The sequence below is a fragment of the Acartia tonsa genome, chromosome 7, assembly GCF_053477335.1.
Source record: "Acartia tonsa isolate MP-2025a chromosome 7, ASM5347733v1, whole genome shotgun sequence".
NCBI classification, from domain to species: Eukaryota; Metazoa; Arthropoda; class Copepoda; order Calanoida; family Acartiidae; genus Acartia; species Acartia tonsa.
Genome location: NC_137266.1, coordinates 32,434,834 through 32,461,015, shown reverse-complemented (window position 1 = coordinate 32,461,015; position 26,182 = coordinate 32,434,834). Strand labels below are relative to the sequence as shown.

Here is a 26,182-nt window from a genome sequence, read left to right as displayed (position 1 = left end):
CCATATAGATATTTGAATTTTTTTATTAAAATCAAATATAGTTTAAAATACTCTCCTTAGTTGGCAAATTATAGTTACTAAGGTCATTAAAATCAATTATTATAGCATTCTAACTCATTATCTATCTATCTTTTACAGTTCGGCAGATGGATAACTTATTTTATTTCACAATTAATATTTATTTTATAAAATGAAACTATTTTAATTTTTATATTTTAAAGAAGTTTTAAATTTATTCAAATTATTTTTCTCGAATGGCGAGCAGTATGGGTTTGTCAACATCCTCCTTAAAATTGAACATAGAAATGCCATCTTTCCCTTTTATTTTACCACCTAATGGTTTAAGATCCCTCTGATGAATCACTGTGCACGCCACTGTTTTCTTCCAATTTTTGATAAGTGAAGTAAGCATGATCTATTAATCTAAAAATAAAATACTAAACTGGTTATCTTAATTAAAGCTTTGTATTGTAGCTAGTTTTTGGGGTATTTTTGTACAAGTTGTATTTGCAAAAATTACATCTTTTTTTGTGATGAGAAAAAAAATACTCCACCATTTAAACTTTATTATATGATTGTATTGAAGTAAAGTTACTCTATAACTTATTTTATATCTATCTTTTTTTCAGAGAAATTTGATTTAATCTGCAGCTAAAAGTGATATACCTTTTGTTTTCTCAGGTGCTATAAAAGATAATTGTCTGAATTTTACTATGAAGAATCCCAGGACCAATTAACATTGAATAGAAATGATTTGATAGGGTTTGTAATTTTATCCTATAAATGTTGTCATCCTTGTATTGATATGATTCAGGCGTAACATATAAATCTTAACAATATACTTGAAGAGACACTATCCGTGATATGGGAAAATGTAATTTATTGCAAAACAAGGAAGACAAAATTCTAAGTAGCAAAGCACGATAAATCATGGATTTGATAATGGACAAGGTGAGTTATGGAGCAAAGTTTAGTGTTAACAACGGTTGGATGCTAATATAATATCTCAAAATCTTTATATAAAAACCAAATAAGAAACAAATGTATCAACATTAAACAGATTCATAAAACAGTAGAATTATGTTGCTTTTGGACAAACGGACATTTGGATTCTATAAAAGCTTTGCTTCTGTTATAAAAATCAAGGAAAACAACCTCATAAAAGAATAAAAAGGACTAATTAGTAAACACAATATTATAGCTACAATTGTAATCCTTATGTAAAAGAAACAGGATATTTGTATGTGTGTGTGTACCATCACTATTCCAAGAAAATTTACTATCTACCCCCACCCTTGCCTAGCTCAAGTGCTAGAAGCCTCTAGGGGCGTAGTTACCAATAAGAAAAATAGTTTCTATGCAATTTAGAGAGAAAAATGTACTCTAAACATCAGAATAAAAAAATTTAAGTAAAATAGAACAATTTTTGCCATATGATTAGTTAAGTACACATAAGTGATTATGATAAACTAAATACAATGACTATCCCATTAACAGGCATAAAGTTTTGCTAACAGATGTTCAGGAAATACACAAAATTCTGAATGTTTTATTTTTCTTTAATTCAGAGCTTTATTGTTTTTTACTCGCCTCACTACAAGTACAAGGATAAGGATACATAATCTAAAAAAACTACCCAAAGTTTCAAAGAAATTTAAAAAGAAAATAAATACAGTATGGGGTTTAAAAACAGAACTAAAATTTAACAGGATTCGAGAATAGGCCAGTAGCATAAATAATGAGCCACATAAAAATTGTTAAATAGAAGAGAGGGTAGTTTTTTTCACTATGCCTAACCCCCGTTGAAGACCCTGAACTGCGGGGCTACTCATTATAACGTAGCTGACCTAAAGTATTCAACAAACAAAAGAAAAACTGCCTACTCCTCTTATTTTCCAATTTATTTGAAAAATAAAGGCAAGGGTTTGTGACAGTGTTCTATAGTATGCAAGTGTCAATTTATTTTCAAAATACTTTTCCTGTTCAGTGCTAACAATCTTGTCATAGATTTCATCACTTCCGTATCTGCCGTGGCTTGCAAGTACATATTTTCTATTTTATCTTAATTTTTCAGTAATTAGTATTTAAACACACAAATTGTGTTCTATAATAATTAGGGTTTTTGTCTGTAATTATGTCTAATTTTAGTGTGTTTTTGAATTACAAAATCATTTAATTTAATGTTATGATTTATGTTTTTTGAATGCTATGAGCACTAAAAAAACCATGACCAATATCTTAGTAGTACAATTATCTTACGACGAACATAAATGCGCAAAAAATACTTTTACATCAATGGGTCTGTGTTATTTTAGTAGGCCTTTTAATATCTTCTATTAAAATGAGCTAAGTATACGTTTACGTGCAGCCATTTGGCCGCTAGCAACCTTATAGGTTCTTCTATATTAAATCCAATTTTATTATGTTCAGTTGAATATTTTAAGATGCAATAACAGTGGGTTTATTTACTTATTGTTAATGCCAATTGTATATTATTTTAAACAATTTAAGCCTTATTTAATTTTTTCAGAATAAAAATGATTATTCCAAAGCAACAATGGCCTTTCCTTTTATTAGTGTTTATTCCAACAATAATATTAGCCCAAGAGGATGAGAACTCTATGCTAAGTAAAATAACTGATATTGCTGGAGGTAAAGTTTAAAAATCATAAAACAGGTTTAAACAAATTAAGTTACATTTCCAATATTATTATATTTATCTTATCTATTTATTATCTATTACATCCTTTTTCTAAATTAACAAGGATGACAACATCCATAAAAGCGAAGCAATGAAACGGTAGGACAAACGGACATTAACACTTGTATAGTGTCTGAACTGAATAATCAGAATATAAAAGTATAAGAGTCGAAGCAAAATTGTACGTAAATTTGTTGAAAAACTGCTTGATACAGGATAATGTTTATGAACATTCTTACATTTTTAGGACTTAATTATAGAGTTGCTTTGCTTTTAATATTGTTCTTTGTTGTCCCAGGAATCAATATACCAAAAATTAGATCAAACGGATAATTAGATCACATAAAAATTCGTTGTTAAAAAAGTAGAAAAATCGACATGTTTAAAATGTACGTACGGACATTCTGGTAATGAATATAGAGTTGCTACGCTTTCTAAATCATACATAACTACTAAAGAAATCATCATGCAAAGTTTGAATTCGATAGGACAATTCTAACATGCCTAAATTAACGAATAAAAGCTGTCTATCTCGGACGGACGGACGGACGGACGTACGGACCGACCCTCATAATAGAAAAGCTTCACTTTTAAAAATCCATCTATTTCTCTATCTATCTATCTAATCTTCTTTCTTTCTACCCATTTAATATCATACTCCATAAACTATCATAAACATATTTATTTCAAAGACTGTATATGTATCTATCTATTTAGCTATATATCTCTATGTAAATGGAATAGATTAACGAAAGTAAAATTAACGATACATATATTTTTCCCAAAACTATATATCTAAATGTTTGTTATCTATCTATCTATTTGCCTATCTATCTCTATTCAGATGGATTAGATAAGCTATCAAGACAATAAAATTACCAATTCAAATATCTATATTATATAAATATATTTATTTACTTATTATAATATATCTCTATTTAGATGGATTAGATGAGCTATCACGACAGCAAAATTACCAATACACATATCTTTTCCCAAGACTGACCATCCCAGCCTCAGATAATACTGTCATACGTAAGTGCCTTATTTATATAGAAGCGCTGCAACTCTATATCTATTTTATTTCCACCCATTTGTCTCTCCGATAAAATAGCAAGGACTGTTTAGATTCAAATCTAGTTTCAAAACTGTTCCTAGGCTGACAATCCATCTTTTCAGGGTCTAATTTTTGGCTCACAAGTGGGTTTGAAATTAAAGCGTGTCCTGATACAAACTGTCCACATCCCATTGATATATTCTCATCCACTTTTATTTATTTACTTTTTACTATTGTATTTGCACAACTATGTAGAAGTGCTGTTTTACGGAAGTAAATTCACACTTCTAATATATGCTTGATTAGCGAATGCAAAAATATTAAATTTGTATGTATAACAAGGATTATAGTAATCATAGAAGCATTACTTTATCTTTTCAACATTTAGAATACCATCCTAATCTCTGTTAAACCTGGTGCGATGCATTGACATACATTTCCACCAGTGAATTTTGATTGCATGACATCAAACAAAAGTAGATATAGCTGATTAATATCATTAACACGTCTAAAGGGTGTGCCAAAAAATAGGGACCTTTTTAAAAATCAAGTTTTAAGTCAGTTGGGACACCACGTAGCTCCTTAACTATTCTTATCACAGGATTCGTTTTTTCAAATCGATTCTAACTGTTACATAACATTTTTCTACTATTTACACAAGCCGCACAATTTGAATTTTACAAAGGTCCGCATTTTTTGCACATCCTTTATATTAACAAGATTATTAAGATAAACTTCTAAAATTTCCATTGATAAAATTCATTGATTATAGAATAGCTTCGCTATTATAGATATGATAACTACATGCAAAAATCAATTGCTCATGACAAAATAACAGATTTTATTATATTTCCTGTCTATTAATATTTAGAGTTGATTGATTGATAGATATATTACATTTTATAAATCGATATTCATAGAAAGGTAAATGATTGAATTGATTACTAGATAGACAAATAGAACAGACAAATAGATAGACAGATGTATAAACAGATGAATACACAAACAGAAAAAAACTATAATAAAGATAGATATATTGATAAATAGATGCATACACAAATAGATGGATGAATAGATACATACATATACAGATAGATAGATGGATAAATAGATGCACACACAAATAGATAGATGGATGAATAGATGCATACATATACAGATATATATATGGATGAATAAATGCATAAATAATTAGATAGATAAATAGATGAATACACAAATACATAGATAGATGGATGAAAAGATGCATAAACAACTAAATTGATAGAAGGCTATGATAGCTAGTGCTGCCATTTCATAAATACCAGCAAATTTTATATTTCCTATCTATAAACATAAATTAATTAAAGTGACTGATTGGTAGATAGGTGGATAGACAAATAGATAGACATAAATGAATTCAGATAAATACAGTAAAGTATCATCTTAAAGATAGAAAAATATATAAATTGACAGATATAAATAAAAAAAAGTGTATTTAAGAAGATAAATATTCAAACGAGCCCCAATAAAAAGACAAATCAGTAAACTTACTTGTTCACAAAATTTTCTATTATTTTTAGCATATAGTGGTTTGGCGGCTATGCTTTCACTTTTAAGCGGTCTTGCACTGGGTTCTGTTAATTCAGGTACAAACTTTAAATGAATTATATATTGGGATCTTTAACCCCCTTTAAATTTTATACAATATATTGAATTTTAACTACCCACTCCCTCTTCACTCCACATTAGATTTACCCCCCAAAAAAACTCAAGGTAGGAGATAATCTGGAAACTATTAAAAAGATATTTTATTTCCTATCTTGCAATTTTCAATCTATAACCATTTTGATGAAATATCTTTTTAAAAATCTCTCAACCTTTATTTCTTAAGGTTGCGTGATTGTAAAGGATAGAAACTGTTATTTACCAGAAAAAGTTTATATAACAACTGCTGTATATAAAAATTTTACCTCATCCCTTTAGTGTAAGCTAGACAGGATGGTGTTTTTAGAATAATCTCAATCTTATAAGAGTTATTTGTTTTGAAAAAGGATCGTTTAGACTAGAAAAACAATAAAGAGAATAACTCCAGGATTTTGAGATTATTCTGTTACAAAATTAAGATAAAACACTGACCTGGCCTGCAACACTGACTTAAGCCCCAATTAAAAGAACAATAATTTCGCCCATAAAAACACGTAAAAATTCATCAATATAGCTACGCATCTAATCTAAATATCTATCCATATATTGGTGTATAATTGGGATCATGGAAAGACGAAGTAGTGGGTTTCGTCGAATTTTCATAGTAGCTTTTTATATGTTATTTTGGGCTAGGTTAGGTAAATTGATTGCCAAGAAGGGTTAGGCAATTTGCCCAGCAGGGTTAGAGCCCCTCGCAAGGGCTAGAAATAGGAGAAAAGCTACTTTGAAAATACGACGAAACCCGCTATTTCGTTTTCTTTCCATGATCCAATAATTGTTATGATTAAGGAACTGGCCTTAGCCAGGGATTGTTCAAGCGTCGAGCTTCAGCAAATAGAAGAAAGCTTGCTACTAAACGTGTTGGACTTGTTACAGGTCTTAGTTAAATTCGGGCTTTGGGTTATAGCTTTTCAAAAGCGCATCTTATCTACAATTTTGTAATATTTGCCAGTCTGTCTGTTCATTTAACAATTATTGTTGTTTTTATCTATACGAGCTCAAAAATGTTGCTATTGTAATTTTTGTTTCTCTTATGGACATAGCTGTACTTTTTTCGGTTAGATTTGGTTGTAATATTTAATTACTATAAAATATAAATAATTAATTTTAACTTGTAAATTTCAACCAAATAAAGTTCCTTGTAAAGTCTTTTTGACATAAATTTCAATTTTAGAACCATACACCTAACAACTAAACAACTAAAGGATTGAATGGCATTTTTTCTTATTTACTATCCATTGCCATTTTTAGGTTTTACCGATCAGTTGTACAGATTGGCTGAAGTATTTCAAAAGTTCAACGTTGATGATGTAAGTTTCTAAAATTAAAACATAATTAAATTTTTCTAGGGAGTTATATTTTATCAAACAAAAAATCGTTTTGCTTACTCACTGTTCCATGGCCAGATAAAAAAAGTTTTTATAGTGTTAGGCAAAAATGACTTTGCAATTGTATCAGTAAGAAGGTCTAATAACACTCTTTGCTAATTTTAAAATCCAACTAAATCTAATTTTTGAGAAAATTAGACATGACAATCATAACAAGAAAAGCAAAGATTATTAATTTAAAATTTTGAACAAGATTGCTTTTATAAAGTTCTTCATAAAACCACTCCTAAAGGGAGTTAATTAGTGGCCATTTTTATCAGTTGCTTTGCTAAGGTCACGGAAATTCAACCTTATATAAATCATATATAGAGTGGTTTTATGAAAGACTTCATAAAAGCAAAGTTGTAAAAAAATGAAAAGTATGAATATTTGTTTTTCTTATCATGGACAAGTGTAAGCTCTTAGTGGATAAAATTTGAACTTGAAATTTTCAAACTTCAATTTTTCAAAAATTAGATTTAGTTGGATTTTAAAATTAGCAAAGGGTGTTATTAGACCTACTTACTGATACAATTGCAAAGTCATTTTTGCATAACACTAAAATAAACTTTTTTCATCTGGCCATGGAACAGTGTACTGTTTTGATAAACACTAGCGGCTATTACAGATACCCAACAACTAGATAGACTAAAGTCATCCCGGGACCTGTAAAAGCATGCAATACAATGGAGGAACAAAATGATCTGATAACTATATTAGCAACCTTAGTTAAATAAAAAATCCCTACCCCAATTTTAACTTTAGTTTTAAAAAGAAAATGAATTTTTTTTGAAGGGTTCATTTTTTTAAACAAGCAGACTCATAGACATACTGTTACTTTTATATGATACAGCCTACAGGCAAATAATTTGATTTCCTCTATTTGAAATAATTTATACCTATATATATATATCTAGCCTGGATGTCAACTGTATGTCTCCTGTGAATCTACCAAGCCCAGTTTTATCCTGAAAAATGGAAATCTTGCTAAAACTGTGAGCCACGTCATGAGGTAATATTCGCAATTTTCAGCATTTGCTTCATCTTCCGTCTATCTTTATTCATCTTTCCAGTAGAGCTTTAAACCCGTTTAATATCCACTGGATTTGAAACGATTTTCAGTCACACTGAAAAATCATGTATAACATTGTATTACTGACTATTTTCCACGAATATTAAAAAAATAATTATAAAATTAAAACCTTTTTTTGTTCGCCCGGGCTTTTGGCCCCTCAAGGCTAGCAAAACAGGTTAGATTCTAAAATTTTTGTCATTTCAATATCCACGGAAAGCTGTCTATAATAAGATGCGACAAATAACTATCATTGTATTTTAATCGTATAAAAATGTATAATGTAAAACTTATTTACGTTTAGATCATCATTTTTTTATTAAAATTAAGCTATCTCACTGTTATGATAAAACCATAATATTTTTTTTATTTCAGAAATGTTTTGAGACCAGAAAATCTTAACTTGTACAAAGATGACATTTATATGTCGGTATAACATTTTTTTGATTTATTATTATTTTCTTAATTTAAAAATGATCTATAATTGAGATATGGCAGTCCTGAGTACATACGAAAGTTATGTATGTCTGTACGAAAAAGTATATTAGATTAGCTCATAATTCTTGTTTTCTTCTGTAATTAACACATTTGATTTATACTGCCTTTTCTTAAGTTTTTCTCCGTCCTATTTTTTAAAATGCCAGTTTACTGTTTAATTTATTGCTAACTCGTAATGCTGTAATGCTACTGGTCATAATTGTCCTTGCATTCTTATTAGCATCATAATATTAGCAAAGCATTTAATACTACAATTTATTTCTACTAGGATTTGGTGAATGCTTTCAAGCTGGGTACCTTTGGTAGCGATTGTGCTGTTTACAGGTATTAATAATACAAAAGCTTAATCATTTCGGGTTTTTTTCAGGGAATATCCCACCAAATCATATTATTGGTATAGGATTTTTATAATGATTTTAATTCATAGAGAAAAAAATAAAAGAGAGAAATCGAAGCAACTAGAAGACGAAAATAGGCAGTGGGCCTAGAGGCCTACTTAGCGCTGTTGCCGCGCTAAAATTTATTGCTATTCCACTACTTTTCAAATGGGAGGATTAAAAATTATTTTTAAAAATATTTTTTTACTTTTTACTATTTCCATATTTAGGGCAAGAATATTAGATTAAATATTTTCGTTTTAATGTTTTAATTAAAATTTACATAGAATTTTATTTTTACTTTAAAAAATTTGTTCATGAAAGATGAATCCTTCTATTTCTAAAAAGGGGGAAATTTTTTTCATAATGAACATTCAGCTGATTCTGACCGCCCACGGCTGTTTGCTAAATATCGCTTTTCTTTTTATTCACATTATTATTTATGATTGACTTACAAAAAGCCCTGGGCGGTTTTTTATTTTTGTCTGCTTCTAAATTTAGGGATGGGGAAGTAGTATTTTACCATGAAAAAGGGGTGAGTATTCATCCTCTTATCCTTTTTTCTTATGTTTTAATTTAAATCTAACATAACCCCATATTTACAACATAAGTTTTCCTTTCAAATTTCTTTTGGTATGTGAGCTTTAGATCTTGATAGAAAATACCTTTTTTATCATACCTTTTGATTAAAATTTACGTGCTTTTTTAGATTAGGTAAGGAAATAACAAATCTAGATTGTAATAATTTTCGGGGCTTTCCCTTCAAAGTGCCTGTAGACCATAGAACCCCCCCCCTCCCCCTTATTTTTGAAATAAATCTATGAATTTAAAAAGGGAGAGGAGTAGTTTTTGTAAAGGTAATTGTTCCTTTCATCTTTCTTTACAAAAAATCTACATCCTGCAACCCCTTGTGTTAAATTATAAATTTCAAATTACAATAATGAAACAACGGACTGTATTATTATCATGGTATAATATTTTTTGTTTATACAATTATTTCTAGGAGACAATGTCCAAGACCAGAGCTGCCTGAAAGATTTCAGAAAAACAGAAACTCCTCAAACAACAAAAAATTTAAAAGACAACCAAATTTTGACAAAAATCAGAGATCATAAAAGTTTTGTTGGTATTTCTTGTTTGTTTGTTTGTTGTTAACATTTTTGTTAAAAATATTATTTAAATCTTATAAAAATTTAACTAACTGTATCCCCACGTAGGTATTCTTAAAATACCTAGGATATACCTAACTTTATCAAAGTCCCAAAATGGATTTAAACCATGTATCTCTAATATTGTATTTTATTATCATGTTTATCTCATGTCTATATCTAGTCATAAATTACCTCTATACCAGACTGTTTTAAATTTAAGCAATTAAAGATGTTTGATTATTTTGAAAATATATAAGATTTGTTTGTTTGTTTTATATTTTATTATAAGTAAATTTGTGTTTTTTGTAAATATTGTTTTATATCACAGTTATATCCTGAACGATGAAAATCCTATTAATTTTTGCTGGTTTTTGACGGGAAAAATATATCTATTATGGTCCTAATATGAGAACCTAAATAAAATCAAAGAATTATTCTTTTTTTAGAGCTCATAGATTTCATTTAATTTAACTTTTTCATAAAGAATAATCAAATTATTTTTATGCTCAACTTTGATATACTTTTGTTTTCATACCGATTTTGATTCAGCAGAAGTTAATAAGGTTTACAGCCGTGATTGAAATATACATTTCTATCAATTTAGAATTGATTTTTTTAGTTTAGTTTTTATTTTATTGTATTTTTTGTTATTGTTGTTCCTACCTTAGAATTAGTCAAATAAACTTGGTTTGATAAATATCTTATAGATGACGACATACCCAAGCCTTTCCTTATATGTTGGATAATTCATACACTAGTAACTTTTAGTGCTTATATGTATATATACAACTAGCGACAGTAGCGTAACACAAAGAACATTAGCTCGCCATTAGAAGGGATTGAATCTGGACAAAAAAAACATTATAACTAAAGACATTAAAAGTTGTAACAACTGATGATATGTGACAATCGTATTAAGAGCAAAGGAAATGCCTCAGCCATATAATCCCGATTCATTACCAAACCCCTTACATTTAGGACTTTCAAAGGTTGTGAAATTAAAGGGATGGTTGTCTGTAGTCAATTGTGGGATGTTTGGTCTTTATTACATCCTAAATGTATGGCTAATGTTCTTATCAACCGTCCCCAGATGTATTAATCAGAGATTAAGCTCTATTCATTGAAGTGACTATTTTAAAAACTAGCTGCTACGCCCCCTAGAGGCCTCTAGGGGCACTTGAGGAGGGGAGAGTCGAATCTGATAACCCAATTTCTTATTTTAGATTTTAAAAGAAAAAGTAAAAAAAAAAAAATTTGTTTGGGGGGGGGGGGGTTTCATTTTTTAAGGGGGGGGGGGTTGGAGGTGTCCCAGGACCTATTAGAAGCTACATTGTTAAGGAGAACCCGATCAGTTCAGCGGTTAGCGAGATCCTTCGGTACAAACAAACACACAGACATCCTGTTACTTTAGTATAAGGATTTCTACAGTTGCAAATTATCCCGCAAATCATCCATTCGAAATTACAAATTCGCAGCCGTCAGCCAATCTCAACTATTTTGCAATCTTCAACCTTATCTGATAAAATATGTCAAATGCTTCATTAGATTCAAACTGTAATTCAAAATATGTTTATCTTTAACACACAGACAAAGAAAAAAAACAATGAAGAGGTGGTACGTTAACTTCATCATGCTTAAATACTCTAAAAATTATCATTATTTTAAATGTCAATTGGATTAATCTTAATCTTCAAAATTATGTGTTACAACTTTTATTAATAAATAGATTGTCTGTGTTTTGAAGATTTTCGCAAGGTTTCGAATCTATTGAGTATCTGGAATTACAGTAGTTTATAAAAGAGTCTTATCCTATAATATAAAGTACTAACGGTTTGTCTGAAAATTAAGATTTCTATAAATAATAATAAACTGACTGAGTTCTTCTTTATAGGGAAGCTGCACGTATGTTACATATGGCTTTTGTCCATTTTAATTTTAGATTTGATCCATTGGATGCTTTTATGCTGTTTTTATGTTCCCTTTCAACCTCTCTGAATACAGAGCCCCCTAGATGGTAGGAGAGAGCCGCTGTTGTATATAAAAAGCTTTCGCTTTGGAAAATATAAGATTTATATTTTCTAAGCACCCCTCATGTTTCTGATATTCTGAGGAAATTGACGTGACAAAGTAAAGAATACGTGTCCAATATTTAATAACATTTAATATTACCAAATATTTATTGATTCATTTTTTTTATATAAACAACAAATACTAGAAAATGTATATAAAAGTAACAAAACATGATTTCATTACAAGTAACATAATTAAAATCTTAAATTTAATTTAACTTACAAAACTTTTATCTTATTTACTGTTATTTTACTTTGAAATAAGTGTGTATGATCTAAAAGACCATGATATCGTTGGACCTATAAAACTTTAACTACAAGGGAAGGAAAAACAATCCCTACAGTCTGCTAATATTTTATTTGTATATAGTAATACTTCTTTCTATAGGTTATGTTGTTAAATTTCAACTTAGATATTCTATCAAATATATTTTATTAAGCTATAACCCAACCAACAATGATAGCATAATTAGTAGTGACTATGAGATGGTTGCTATCCCCACTCCACGCCATTGCTGTGATTGATCCACATCCAACATGACCAACTCCTACGTTGGCTCCATCTCTGAAAAGCAAAATTAGTCAGTATCAAGGAATTGTTTTATTATTTTGAAACTTTGCATTGTTGTTTATGAGTTCATTCTATCCATCTATTGAACTATCCATTCCTCTCTCTATCTATCTAGCAATCTATTTATCGATCCAGAACCCAAAACTTCTGAAATTATTTTTTCCCTATTAATTTAGTTGTTGGTTCAGCTACCATCGATCTATCTGAACTATCTTAAATCTATCTATCGACCTACCTACCAATCTATCAACGTTCTATATAACTAAATATCTATACCTATATCGTATCAATCTGATTACAGACTGTTTAGTACCCACTGCTATAGTTTCTCCATTAGGGGATAATTCAACACATGTTACTGAAAAAAATCAAATAAATCTTTGAAATCTTAGTTAAGAATTATAAATATCTCAGGTTTTTTAAATCTATTTTCTAGTCTCCCCTGCCCTCCCCTTGAGTCTAGGGGCAAAGGAACTATCAAAAATTAAAGAAGAATAAAATGATTTACCTTCTCCTGCTACAGGTGCTTTCAGATGTCTTATTTCAAGTCCTAAAAGTGTGGCATAAATTATTTTAATAAAAATATTATATCTAAGTATGACTCAAATATCAGTATTTATTTTTAAATTATCAGCAAAATCAAATGTTTTGATGAGTTTAATATACTGTTAGGTAATTCTAAACCTGTTGTTAGGTCCCAATAGCCAAGCTCTTTATCAGTTCCAGCTATTAGTCCATGAACACCATTAGGGTGTAGAAAAGCTGAGATTAGGGATGCAGTTCCACGCAATAAGTTAATTCTAAATATAGATATTAAAATTAGTGGAGGCATTAAAGAATAATATTAAAGGTTAGGTTTATTCTAAAAAAAACCAAACATAATACCTGGTAAGTCCAGGTAAACTCCAGACAAGAGCAGCCCCTTCCTCTCCAGCTGTCACAAGAAATTGGTTGTCTGGTGATAAACTTATATATGTCACCTTTCCTCTATGCTCCCTAGATATCCAATGAATTTTGTTATAATTTTATGAAGCTACATTAATTGAAAATCATGATTTACTGTGATACCATTAGATTTCAAATGTTTTATTTCACTTTATAGCATTTTGAAAAAATTTCCTCACCTGACAGATGTAAGAAGCTTGACTGTAGTTCTGCCCAAGCTCCAGAGTTTGACACCTCCATCAGAACCTCCAACTATGAGGTAGTCTCTGTTCAAAGCCATGGAGGTTACTCCACCTGTTCCAGAGCATGCTGATCTAACCTATTCATTAGAAATATATGTAATATCTCCATTATAACCTCCAACAATAATATAGTCTCTATTTAGAACCATGAAGGTTACTCCAACTGTTCCAGAGCATGCTGATTTAACCTATTTATTAGAAATATATGTAACACCTCCAATATAACCTCCAATAATGTAGTCTATATTTAGAGCCATAGAGATTACAGTTTTTGATGTGATATTATAAGAACACAAATCTTATTGATCTTAGTGGCAGAATTGACTGTCAAACATTTGTTCTAAAGTTATTAAAATTACCTCCATGACTAAATTTCCAGTTTCAGGTGTGTAAAACCTGACAGCCCCATCACTCCATCCTGTTACCACAAACCTCCCATCTTTACCAATTATCACCTAAAATAAATATTGATGTTGTTTTGTCATTCGATAACCATATTAGAACAAAATCTTTTATTCATTTCAAATGATGCAGTTGGAATTATCTTAAAGACTAAATGATATCTTGTATTGGATTCTAGAATAGTCTAAATTTAGTCAGAAAGTGACAATAAAAGCTTAGGTTAAAAAATGCTTTAATTGAAAAAATTATAATTTTTCTAAAAATGATACCTTGGTAGCAGTTATGTTAGTGTGTGGAGGATTAATCTTGACCAGGGGTTGTCCAATATTTTCATATGACCATATTCTTACTCCACCATTACCAGCTGTACTGTAAACCTTTAACATATCATTTCACAATAGTTAATTTTCAGAAGAAAAATTTCAGGATACTCCCAAAAAATGGATTGACAAAGTGAGATGATAAGAAAAACAAGGATTCTTTTTTAAATCCTGAACGAGTTTGCTTTTAAACAGTTCTTCATAAACCAAGCCGAAAGGGAATAAATCTGTGGCCATTTTATCAATTGCTTTGCTAAAGTCACGCCAATTCAGCGTTCAATGAATCATAAATAAAGGGTTTGAATCAAATATTTTTAATAGCAAACTTGTAAAGAATTTTAAAAAAGAATTAGTGTGAACTCCTATTTAGTGGATGAAATTTCAATTTAAAAATTTTCAAACTTAATTTTAGAAAAAAATTTCTAAAAAAACAATTCTTTGAACTTTCTGGTTGCCAAAAATGAAATCTACGCATCTTGTTTAGCCAGATAGTCTAGTTAAATTGAAGAAAAAAACTATTGAACTGTAAACTGTTAAAAATCAAACATAAACCTGACAAAAAGGAATAATTTGTATACGTAGTAATATTGTACCTTGTGTGAAGAAACTGGATAAGCCACAGAATTGAGGGGTCCATTACAACAGGATAATTCTTTAGTCACTCCAAATGATAAAAGATTCACATTGAGCAGCTCATTGCCAGATGTTGCTATCAACATCTATATAATAATGATTTATTTAATTTCTGATTAGAAAAGTTTATTCTTTTGATCGAAATTTTCTTATCAAACGATATAAATGAGCCTGTAAAATCTTTCAAACATCATTATTGTGTAATTTAAAATTTTATAGATTGCATTGTTCTAAACAATATCAATTGAATTATTTCCATAAAAGGAATTTAAAAGAACTAAAAACTAAATGAATTACTAAAAAAAATTACCTGGTTTAAAACAGGAGTAAAGTTGATACTTGTTATGGCTGCCCCAAATTTATGGCTATACTTCTCTTCCAGATTTCCCTTAACATAGAAATCTATAATCTAAAAATAACTTATGCGGTTTTCCTCAAGCCGCCTAATCGAGCACAGAAACCCCTCTCCTCCCCCCTCTTATTTTGAAATGTATTGAAAAGAAGGGGGGGGGGGTGGTTATTTTTGTGTGTTTGTTCTTTACTTTCAGTAAGTTTATGTCAGGTTACATTACTAGATTACGGCTACTAGCATGGTTAAGACATTTAAAAAACACTCCCTCTTATTTTCAATTTATTTTAAAAATGCTCGCGGGGGATTTGGAGGGAAAGCAAATTTCTTAATTGTAATTTTATAAAGGGAATACTACGTTCAATTGCATTATGAGCAATAAGGAATGCTAATTTTGTGCATATTTAATAGATGACCTGTTTAAAGATTCAACAAACCTGGGCTGATTCACAAACTTGTGTCATTGGCATATTCTTTCCATGAACAACTTTCTAAAAAAGGCAAAATTTAATTATACGATAAGTACCATATTCATATTAAAGTAAGGTTAAGTCGGGGTGAACGTTAAAATTGGCATGGCTTTTAATGGTGTGGGGAAATATTGTTTTTTTTTGTGAAACCTTCTTTTTATCAGGACCCCCCCCCCCCCCTGTGCTCCTTCAAATTTCTTGTTATAATTTCGCCTAATTATCCAATTCTACAAAACTTGAACATGTCAGTTAGAAATTTACTTTGAATTTAAATAATAATTTTCAATAATAATAAACCTGAGGTGCTTGCTGAACCAGTGATAGTTCCCCTAAACCACATCCAATCAAAATTTTGGAGGAATCCAAAAGCTTTAGGCTGTTAATTCCACCAGAAAATCTAAATATCATAAATATTCTAAACTGTTTTGGTAGAAAAAAATATAAAAAGAAAAAAAATGAAAACAGTGCACAAATGTAAATGAAAATATAAATTTTATACTTCTAGTCTTTCTGCTTCATATATAATAAGATGAAATTGCTAACAAAAGAAAACAATGTTATTTTCGTCAGAATGACTTGCAAAATATTGAAATAAAAATATATTTCTTTAAATAATGACATTAAATAACAATAACTTTTAACAATAAATTAAATAACTTTAATGTTTATGAATATAAATTTTACCGTCCAGCATTAATAGCACTTTTCTTATTGGACTTCTTGATTGATACAGAAACTACTGCAGGGGCTCTTGCTGTTCCAGTCAGTAAAGCTACCTAAAATGATTATGGTTTAACCTACAGTGTGTTTCTTTGATTTAATTCACATAACTCTGACAGAGTCGTGCATTATATGATATATCATATTTGCCTTTTCAAACAAAAACGAAAAATCCAGTGCCTATTATTTTATAAGATACTGCTCCAGAAAAGGCACATTTGAGTTTTAATTTTTGTGGCATTGTTGAGCAGGTTCTGATGGCTTGATACTTAGGGCTAGAATTAATGGGCCTTGCTTGGAAGTTTCTTTGGATTGGAAGGCCTGATCAAGAGACTATCAAGAGGCTGCTATGCTTTTAACAGCTGTCAAAGTTGTTAAAAAGAGACATATAAGTTGTCATCATTTATCATGATATACACACAAACACCTAGTTATTAGATATTTTTTACCTTAACTAGATCTCCAGAATCTGTTCCAAAGTAAGCAGTATCAGAATCAGGATCAACTGCCACACACTAAAACAAAGATAATCATATCCAAAATAAACAAAGTTTTGTAAAATATTATAATTCTACAATATATGACAATAATACTAAGGTTATATTTTTGTGTATTTTATTTCCCTGGTTTTTACTCATGTTTTGGGAGACGTAACATCATAATATTGTTAGAATAATAATGGAGTAAAAATATTTGAAGAAAAAAACTCTTTAACTACCTGAAATGTTCTTTTCAGTTTTCCAACATTACAGGTTGCTGCAAATAGCTTATCCTCCTAAACAAAAATTATTTCTTAACAAAATATTTGAACCTTGTTACGCACTTCGGACTGAAAATTCAACTAGGAATATAAATAAACTGATCTTCATCCCCAATAATGATATACAAAATAACCTTTTCTGTAGATTATAATTAGTGGTTGAAACGTTTGAGTAATCAACTTAATGAACCAACCAAAATCAAATCAAATTAAAATTAAATTAAAGTCTCTAAGGTTGTTAAGCCACCGAATAAGAAACGTTATTATAAGACTTTAGGGACTAGTTTAATAAACAGACCAATGGCCGCTCCCTGCCTGGAATTAAATCCATAACAACTCTTATGGCTAATAAAAAGTTCATTTTTTACTTAAATACGTATGAAAGTGTGAAATTCACCTTAAGGTTCCAGGTTTGAATAAAATCTTTTCCTCCGCAGACAAAATAATCTTCATATACAAATGCTAAACATTTTCCAGGTCCTGATCTTCCTGAAATAACATTATTATTTAACAAGAAGCAGTCAAGTTGTCAATAATGTAAAAGTTGAGAATATAGCAGCTGCCGCAGCCATCCGTTAATATGAGTTACTTTTTTTTACAATGTAGGCCTGCGTCCTTACTCTTAGATTTTGGTCTTGTAGTTTGTTTTTCGTTAGTGGTAATACACATATTATGTTATGAAGAAAAGAATGATACAATGTTTATCTTCTGTAATTTAATTAAAATTTGAGTAAATTCCGTAGTTAAGATGAAATCATATACTTCCTACCCTTTTTTTAGAAAAGATACTCAAAAATCCTCTTGTAACCAATACAGAACCATATAAAAACATATAAAGAAATAAAAGTTAAGTAGTTACCATTTCCAATTCTGCTGCTGCAAATTGGTCTCCAATCAACAATATTCCATACAACCAAATTCATATCATCCTAATAAATAGTAACATTTAAAAGTTATATTTATTTATATAAAAAAAAAATGTTTATTATACAAATAAAAACATTATTTATGTTTTAGCACTGCCATTTGGATATCTCGTAAGTAAAGGCATAACAATTTCTAAATAAATTCTTACCTCAGCCCCAAGAGAAACCATGATAGATTCTGCAGGAGAAATAGCTATGGCCCTCACTGATGCATGATGGGTTTGATGACAACCAACCTAAAAATATTAACATTACATTGTAAAGATGTCTTGGAACAGTTTTGGAGAGTTTTTGTAGCGCTGTATTCATATGATTTAACAGAAAAATAGTAGCGCTGGAAAGTGTCATGTGTGATGTCAAAAAAATCCATCTCTTTGTTAGTGGTTTCCGTTCTTATCCCACCTTTTTCGACGTATTTTTATGACTTCACACATGACATATGCCAGCGCTTGAGAAAAATGTGTTTAAACCTGGGTCCATGATTCAGTGTCCCACAGGATTGTCTTGGCTTTGACCCCCATAGTTCCATCCTCTCCTGTAGCTAGATACCGTCCACTGGGGGAGGATTCGAGGCAACTTATTGGGTAACTAAAATTAGTTTGATGCAAGACAACTTATTGTGTAACTAAAATCATATGAATTTAACAGTTGGATTTTTGTTCTTTGTACATAAAGATCGAAGCTTTTTATAATGCTTGTAAAAAATTCATCATACCGTCCTACCCTTAGCCAATTAAAATGTATACTGACCTGCCATAGTCTGTGTATTGGCCTATCATTGGTCATTTGTATTAAATGATGTCATTTCTTATAGGCACTATAAAGAGGTTAATAAGGTTTAGAGTAGTTTTGCATTCAAGAGATACCAACTTTATCAAACTAACCCTTTTGAAGTGGCAATTAAAGTGGCAAATAATTGTAGATATTAAAAAACTTACTTATGTCCTGTTATAATTCTACTTTCCCCATTAGATTGAACATGTAGACTAGGTCCTAGGACAAGAACTCGCTGATTTCCAGGTATAAGAACTACTCCACCTATTACAGAGCCTGTAAAACCCTAAAATAAGTTGATAGTAACAGTTAGACATAAAGTGCAGTTTTTTTTGCTGCTGACTCTAATTCGGCAGCTGATTAAAATATCCGCAACTGCTGCAGCAGAAAAGAAATTCAATTGAAAAGCTACAGACTACGGCAGATGATTTTTCCAAGATTATAATTTATCATTTGATTTTGGATTTCATCAACTATTTGGGGCGGAGTTAAGAATATTTACCTGTATAAATGATTGTTTCAGTTGCCTAGTGACGGCCACGCCCCCACTTGGGGTTTCTTCAACAATTGGGGGCGGAGTTAGTGCCTCCTTTACCATTTTTATTTCTTTTTTTTTATTTATCTAAACAAATTTTCTCTGTAATTTTAAAAATATATCTTCAAACTATTGACCATAAAAATCTTTGTTGGAAAAAAATTGATTGGACTATGAACATGATTATTTTTTTATTTTACGATATTGAGATTTAAAAAATCGATATAGACGTATGCATTTTCAAAAAGAATATATTAGTGTATAATCTGAAGGAATATAAAATGTTACTAAACAATTATATTCAGGAATTTTTCCATAATTATTGAACAAACAAATTCATATGGATACAAAAATTCCCAATATATAAAAACAATTCAGGGGATACATATTAAGAGGGAAAGAAAGGGGAGTTAATGTAAGGGGTGATTGGTGAATCCCTCGAAATTAGATAGAGTTTAACTTAAAGTCAAGAAAATAAAACATTATGATAACCTGTTTTACCCCATCCCTTATCCTCTACCCCACTTTTGCTTTCATTACAAAATTCTTCCATCCTAACTTAACAACGCTACTCAATACTGTGGCTCACCAAATTTACACATAAGGTGACGTTAACATGGGAAATACATATAATTAATTATGAAAATAATATATCCAAGTGCGTCTGTCGATAAAAAGAGAAAGACACAATAAATCATTTAGCTCTTTATTTTTAATTTTTTAAGTTTAAAAATATTGTACTCGGCTATTCCTTGGCCGATTTAGGCTTTTAATCATATCCTGGCCGAGACAAATTTAGACCGTTGACTAATCAAAAATCGGTTCAGTTAGAGGGATACCCAACGTCTCAATTTATTGCTACCAAAAGTCTTATAACTACGTTGCAATTATATAAAAACCCGTAAATTGAGTTTAATCAAAGGAGTATACTACATATTTCAATCACGCCCCCATCCCGTGATACAGCGTGGAATTAATTTGTCATCGACCCGAAATTACGACCCTGTCCCCCCCCCCCCACTACAAACTATAATTTAAAAAATACTAACCACCTGTGGGGAACTTTGCCAAAGTGTTCCCTTTTCCCTGCGGGGCTCTAGCCTTAAATAATCATTACCAAACCAAAGTTAAGCATCGAAAAAAAGTTTTTTTGTAGTACACTTTCAATTTGATGGACATTGAACAGGGAATTATAGAAAATGAGAATTTAATATCATTTTTATTAATATTTTTCTAATCGACATTACGTTAGAGGTGAATATGAAATATATCTTATAACAAACACAAATTGTTAATAATAAAATTCTATAACTTCTATGTAATACTTTTAGCGGCTTCACCCTCAGCATCTAGGGGCTCTGTATTTAAAAGTATAAGTAAAAGTAAAGTAAAATCAAACATTTCATAAGTCATGGTCATTTTAAGCTTATAGGACAAAAAAAACCTTACAACTTTATATTATAGTTTAATGACCCTATTAATATACTTTTATGTGGATATTATAACAGCAGAAAATTTACAGAGTAAATGAAATATTTGTAATGTAGCTTCGCTGATAAAAATGTATATAAAATCTCAGAAAGGGAGGAAATATTTACTATCTTTCTTTTCAGGGACTTCCACCCCCAAACAAAATTTTTGGTTATAAATATTTATTTTACCCTTCCGAAAATTAAAAAAAATCCCTCAAAAGATTCTGGGAGGGGTATTACCCAATCAAACCATTTGGAAATGTGGTTTTATACCCCCCCCCCCTTGCAAACTCAAGTCACTCCCTTTTCAAAAATTTGTACCCCCTCTCATAAAAAACTTGGACGTCCTTGCTTCTTTTCCGAAATTTAAAACAGTTACAGGTATACATATTCACTCAGAAGATTTTCTTTAGAAAATTATTTATAATACATTGTCCTATCCTTAATTTCCTGGTGGAATCCAGATTGCAGTGTTTTGATCACGTACCAAATCTTTGTCTTGAGTGAGACCAATACGTGTAGAGTTACTCTACAATTCAAATAACAAGGACAATTATGTTCATACGTAGTGCAACAATGACAAACTAAAAACAAAATAAATAAAAAAAATAACTAAATATCATCATATATTTCATTTCATGCATGTTTCAAATTTTGAAAATCCACCACCAACCAAGAAAATTAAAGAAACATTTTAAAGTTATTCCTAATGTGGGGGGGGGGGGGGCGGGTGATAATTTCCCTTAAAACGTTTTCTAGAACCTGAATTGAAAAACCATATCGGCAGACAGCTGACACGCAATTAGGCATCCTGTTACTCTTATATAATGATTACTGGTTCAATAGTAATTTTCATCCTTGTTGAAGCATGTAACATATCTATAACACACAAACAGACAAACAAACCTTCAATTCGATTATTGGTCAATTCACTTTCCCTAGTGTGTACAATCATTTACGCACATTGTCATATCCGCAAAGTGTTTCATATTCTCAGAAGACACAATTGGAAATCATTGTGTTTAATTATAATTTAGAGTTTTAATTCGTATTTGAGAATAAACTAAGATATAAATGGCGGTTTTTGTTGTAGAATTAATTTGCGTTTCTATTGATCAGATTATGTGTTACATTTTGTGGAATTAATGGAACTCCTTTCCCCTACTAAACCCTTCCCGAAATCTTTGATATTACTTTTCCTATTCCCCTTCTGAAACTTCCCTATTTCTGTCTTCTAAAACCCTCTCCCCATATTGCCTTTTTTTGCCATATATTTTGAAACAAAATTTGATTTGCACTTATGGCAAAAAAATATAGTATAGCATCGGTCTATATAAATTGATAAATATTTTGAATATTGTCCATTAAAAAATATGATATTGATTAGTAACGCAGATATTTTATAGACTACTACTAGCTGTGCCACTGTGCCACGGGGGTTTAGTAGAGAGAATGTAAAAAGAACTTCACTCAAAGAATAAATTCTTTTTAAATATTGAAGTTTAAAAACACCCTAGTTTCTTTGTGAAAATTCCTAATCTCAAAGAAAAAAGTATTAACATAAAGATTTAACAAGCAGAAAACTAAGAATAACGTCCACAAAATCGATGATCGTCAAATCAAACATTCGAACGATCCATTATTAAAGCGTTAATAAACAAAATGTTGACAAAATTTTTCATGTAAAAAAGCTGATAAAAATCTTCATGTTTAAATAAGTAGCACGGATTTTTGAGAATAAGCTGAGCTAGATCTTTAAATCATTTTAGTGGTGAGCCAGATCGGAGTGAGCCGTATTTCAGCCAATCACAGCGCGGCATTTCATAAAATGCTGCGCTCTCATTGTTGGAAAGTTGGCTCATCCCGATCTGACTCACCACTAAAATGATTTAAAGATCCAGCTCTGGAATGATAAATAAACATATTTATCTGAAGGGAAAAGGAATAGATTTTTATGATGGGTTGTAAACGCAAGCCAAATATCTGATATGGGACAAGAGACATTTTAGAAAATCTTCGAATATCAAAATATATTTTTTCCATTTTTTAAAGCACAGCTTCTATATAATTTCGGTTTCGTAAGACATGTTAATAAATTAGACATACATAAGTTGAAGTTATTTCTTCCAAAGTGGAGAAGGGCTTATTTTCTAAAACTTTTGTCTAACACAGACCTGCTAAAAGCTTTAACACTGATGGGCTTTTAATAATCGTACCTAACCTATAACTTGAAAACTACATAGCAAAAGGTTGTACTTTTTTATGTAATACAATATTAGGATCATAAAAAGAAAACGAAGTAGTGTGTTTCGTCGTATTTTCACAGTAGCTTTTGATAGATAATTATAGGTTGGATTAGATTAAGTAAATGTTAATGATTGCCCCGCAGAGTTAGAGACCACGCAGAGGCTAGAAATAGGAGAAATGCTATACTGTGATAATATGACAAAACCTGCAACTTCGTTTTCTTTCCATGATCCAAATATTATGTTTTATATCTTTCTTATAAAACAAGGATGACAACATCCATAAAAGCGAAGCACTGAAACGGTAGGACAAACGGACATTAACACTTGTATAGTTTCAGAACTGAATAATCCTAATATAAATGTATAAGAGTCAAAGCAAAATTGTAAGTAGATTTGTTAAAAAACTGCTTGATACAGGATAATGTTTATGGACATACTTACATTTTTAGGACTTAATTATAGAGTTGCTTCGTTTATTACATTATACTTTGTTGTCCCAGGAATCAATATACCAAAAATCAGATCAATCCGATGATTAGATCACATAAAAATTTTATGTTAAAAAAGTAAAAAAGTCAACATGTTTTGGTACTGATTATAGAGTTGCTATACTTTCTAAATTGTACCTAACTGCTAAAGGAATCACCATCAAAATTTGAAATCGATAGGACAATTCTAACATGCCCAAATTAACGAAAAAATCCATCCGTTACGGACGGACGTACGGATGGATTGACCCTAATTATAGAAAAGCTTCGCTTTTAAAAAAGTACATCTATAAAATACATGCCAAAAGTTGTTGGGCATTGTGTAACAAGCCTGCTAGATGTCCTTCCATGTATTTGTTCATATTTCCTTATGTAATTTATTTCTATGTTTCACTTTATACTCTATATACTACAGCAATTTAAGGAATTATGTATCAAATTAAAATTTAAAAACAAATTTAACAAAGCGTTATTATCTTTTGACTTGTAATTAAAGATATATTAAACTTAAAACAAATTGCTCATTGTAGAAATAACTATCTAAAATATCAAAATGATAGTTTATCTTCTTGTTTTATAAAATATTAATTTTGTTGGGTCGATAGGACAATTATAGCACAATTAAATTGACGGTCTTATCAGTAAGTGAGGAAGGAATTACCATAATGTAAAAAATCTTAAAGATTCAATCCTTCCTTCCCTGAAAATAATAGATACAATTTTATATGCTAGTAGAAATACTTTACCCCTCTCTCTTTCTCATTATCCCCCCCCTCTCTCTCTCTCTCGCTCTCTTCTTTTTTTCCTTCTTCTTATTCACTTTTATTTTTTATTCTATTTCTATTTCAACGTTTGAGTTTAAAATGGATGAAATAAGTTTGATGAATTCTAGCTTATACCAACAACGAAATTATTTCAGAAAAAAATCACAAAACCTATATTACATTAGGGTGGGTCGATTTTGGACATACATACGTGATTTTCAGCTGTCATTGGGGGATGAAATTTACGACCTTTTCAACTGACCCTCAATTATTATTTTAGTTCTATTTCACTTGTTGGCTATACGTTGTTCCTGGATAAAATGAAACAGACCACAAGATATTATTTTAGTGTATCTCTGAACAAAATCTTGCTAATTTAGAGCATAATTATGCAACCTATCCTGACATGGAATGGATGCACTCCGTGTTACTCCACAGTCGTGGGTAAAAGTTATTTATAACTAAATGATTAATGAATAATATAAATGATTTCAACTCTTCCTTATCTTTTTCCCTTTTAACCATAACATTTTCTAAATTTATTATGCATCCTTTCAAAATCTTTTTGATTTAAAAAATTAAAGAAAATTATGAACTATTATTTTTTCTGTGCCAGATTTTACTTGTTCTTATGTAAAATTTCTTAAAATGAGAAGAAACAATAAAAATAGTGTCCAACTAAATTTCATCTTTTAGCTCATTACAAAAAAAACACCCAAAGATACCAAAATATGTTTTAGTTAGTTATGCTGAAACAGTTATACAATTCAGAAATAAGTTGTAAAGTTATAAGAAATTTATTTTTGAATTTTCAAATATTTAAAATGTAATGTTCGTAATACTTATTTAAAACGACAGACCAACCAACTCACCCCAGACTTTTAGAGTAGCTTCGCATTGTATGAAAATATATATATGACAAAAGGGCTTAGTTGACAAATTCAAACATATTTGAAAACTTTTTCCATCTCCTTGTAAACACGTTTACACACTAAACTAATGTTATATAAAAACAAAAGACAAAATAACAGAATTAACAAGAATGACAACATAAAAGGTGTGCGTAATAAATCAGACAGAAAGACAAACAAACAATGAAAGTTATAGAGTGACTCTCACGCTGAGAGTGCCTTGAAAATTTAAAAACATATATCTATTTGGAAGTGTAAATGCAGATTTTTAATAATCTAACTGTCTTTAGAATTTTTTTAGTCGAAGGGGCAGGGAGTGGCCAAATGAAGCTTCCATAACAAAAGGTCCAATGGTGGATAAACATTAAACTGTTAATGAATTATATAATAGGATAGGAAAGACCCACATCATTTTATTATACTTCTTACTAAAACAATAAAATGTTTAGTTAGTTCTAAAGTTATTTATATCTATACCATTACAGCTGCATTTAAACCTTATATTACAAACTAATATTCTGGATTCCACTGTTATTTTAAACCCCTGAGAGACTTTTTTACATGAAACAATCAGACTTTGGCATATGTTACATAACGATGAAAATAGTTTCTAAATTGAAGAGTTCTTCTATAAAGGGAGACTTTAAGACTCTTTATTTGCTTGTAAAACTTT

At 30.2% G+C, this 26,182-nt stretch overlaps 3 protein-coding genes across 3 annotated transcripts; 1 reads left to right on the top strand and 2 right to left on the bottom strand.

The window, feature by feature from the left end:
• Positions 1-2,534: 2,534 nt before the first annotated feature.
• LOC145323592 (uncharacterized) lies at positions 2,535-10,627 on the top strand. The gene is made up of 9 exons (XM_080165972.1): positions 2,535-2,652; positions 3,644-3,736; positions 5,321-5,386; positions 6,234-6,320; positions 6,696-6,754; positions 7,729-7,823; positions 8,259-8,313; positions 8,650-8,705; positions 9,762-10,627. Exons 1-9 carry the CDS (start codon positions 2,538-2,540, stop codon positions 9,871-9,873), a joined length of 738 nt encoding a protein of 245 aa, XP_080022098.1. The 5' UTR covers positions 2,535-2,537; the 3' UTR covers positions 9,874-10,627.
• Positions 10,628-12,192: 1,565 nt separating this feature from the next.
• Positions 12,193-18,315, bottom strand: LOC145324268 (cilia- and flagella-associated protein 52-like). Its single transcript, XM_080166889.1, has 17 exons — positions 18,250-18,315; positions 17,788-17,879; positions 17,349-17,405; positions 17,080-17,145; positions 16,595-16,686; positions 16,208-16,307; positions 15,878-15,931; positions 15,402-15,479; positions 15,052-15,177; positions 14,408-14,515; positions 14,096-14,191; positions 13,674-13,813; positions 13,435-13,545; positions 13,234-13,349; positions 13,058-13,099; positions 12,826-12,907; positions 12,193-12,543 (listed from the first exon to the last, which is right to left on the bottom strand). The coding sequence occupies exons 1-17, from the start codon at positions 18,311-18,313 to the stop codon at positions 12,414-12,416; spliced, it is 1,554 nt and encodes a 517-aa protein (XP_080023015.1). The 5' UTR covers positions 18,314-18,315; the 3' UTR covers positions 12,193-12,413.
• An 81-nt stretch (positions 18,316-18,396) lies between these two features.
• On the bottom strand, positions 18,397-19,694 carry LOC145324502 (cilia- and flagella-associated protein 52-like). The gene is made up of 4 exons (XM_080167086.1): positions 19,593-19,694; positions 19,255-19,376; positions 18,787-18,904; positions 18,397-18,552 (listed from the first exon to the last, which is right to left on the bottom strand). The coding sequence occupies exons 1-4, from the start codon at positions 19,686-19,688 to the stop codon at positions 18,397-18,399; spliced, it is 492 nt and encodes a 163-aa protein (XP_080023212.1). The 5' UTR covers positions 19,689-19,694.
• Positions 19,695-26,182: the final 6,488 nt, after the last annotated feature.

Bases quoted from the DNA above. Each gene is read 5' to 3' on its own strand.
- LOC145324502 (XM_080167086.1), bottom strand. From the start codon at position 19,688: ATGGTAAAGGAGGCACTAACTCCGCCCCCAATTGTTGAAGAAACCCCA. The intron at 19,377-19,592 runs GTAAATATTCTT...AACTTATTTTAG, and splicing joins TGAAACAATCATTTATACAG to GGTTTTACAGGCTCTGTAAT. The intron at 18,905-19,254 runs GTAAGTTTTTTA...AACTAATTTTAG, and splicing joins AGAATTATAACAGGACATAA to TTACCCAATAAGTTGCCTCG.
- LOC145323592 (XM_080165972.1), top strand. From the start codon at position 2,538: ATGATTATTCCAAAGCAACAATGGCCTTTCCTTTTATTAGTGTTTATT. The intron at 2,653-3,643 runs GTAAAGTTTAAA...ATCTCTATTTAG, and splicing joins AATAACTGATATTGCTGGAG to ATGGATTAGATGAGCTATCA. The intron at 3,737-5,320 runs GTAAGTGCCTTA...TATTATTTTTAG, and splicing joins CTCAGATAATACTGTCATAC to CATATAGTGGTTTGGCGGCT.
- LOC145324268 (XM_080166889.1), bottom strand. From the start codon at position 18,313: ATGAATTTGGTTGTATGGAATATTGTTGATTGGAGACCAATTTGCAGC. The intron at 16,308-16,594 runs GTAAAATTTATA...TATGATATTTAG, and splicing joins AGTGCTATTAATGCTGGACG to ATTTTCTGGTGGAATTAACA. The intron at 14,192-14,407 runs GTATCATTTTTA...TATTTATTTTAG, and splicing joins CTAACATAACTGCTACCAAG to GTGATAATTGGTAAAGATGG.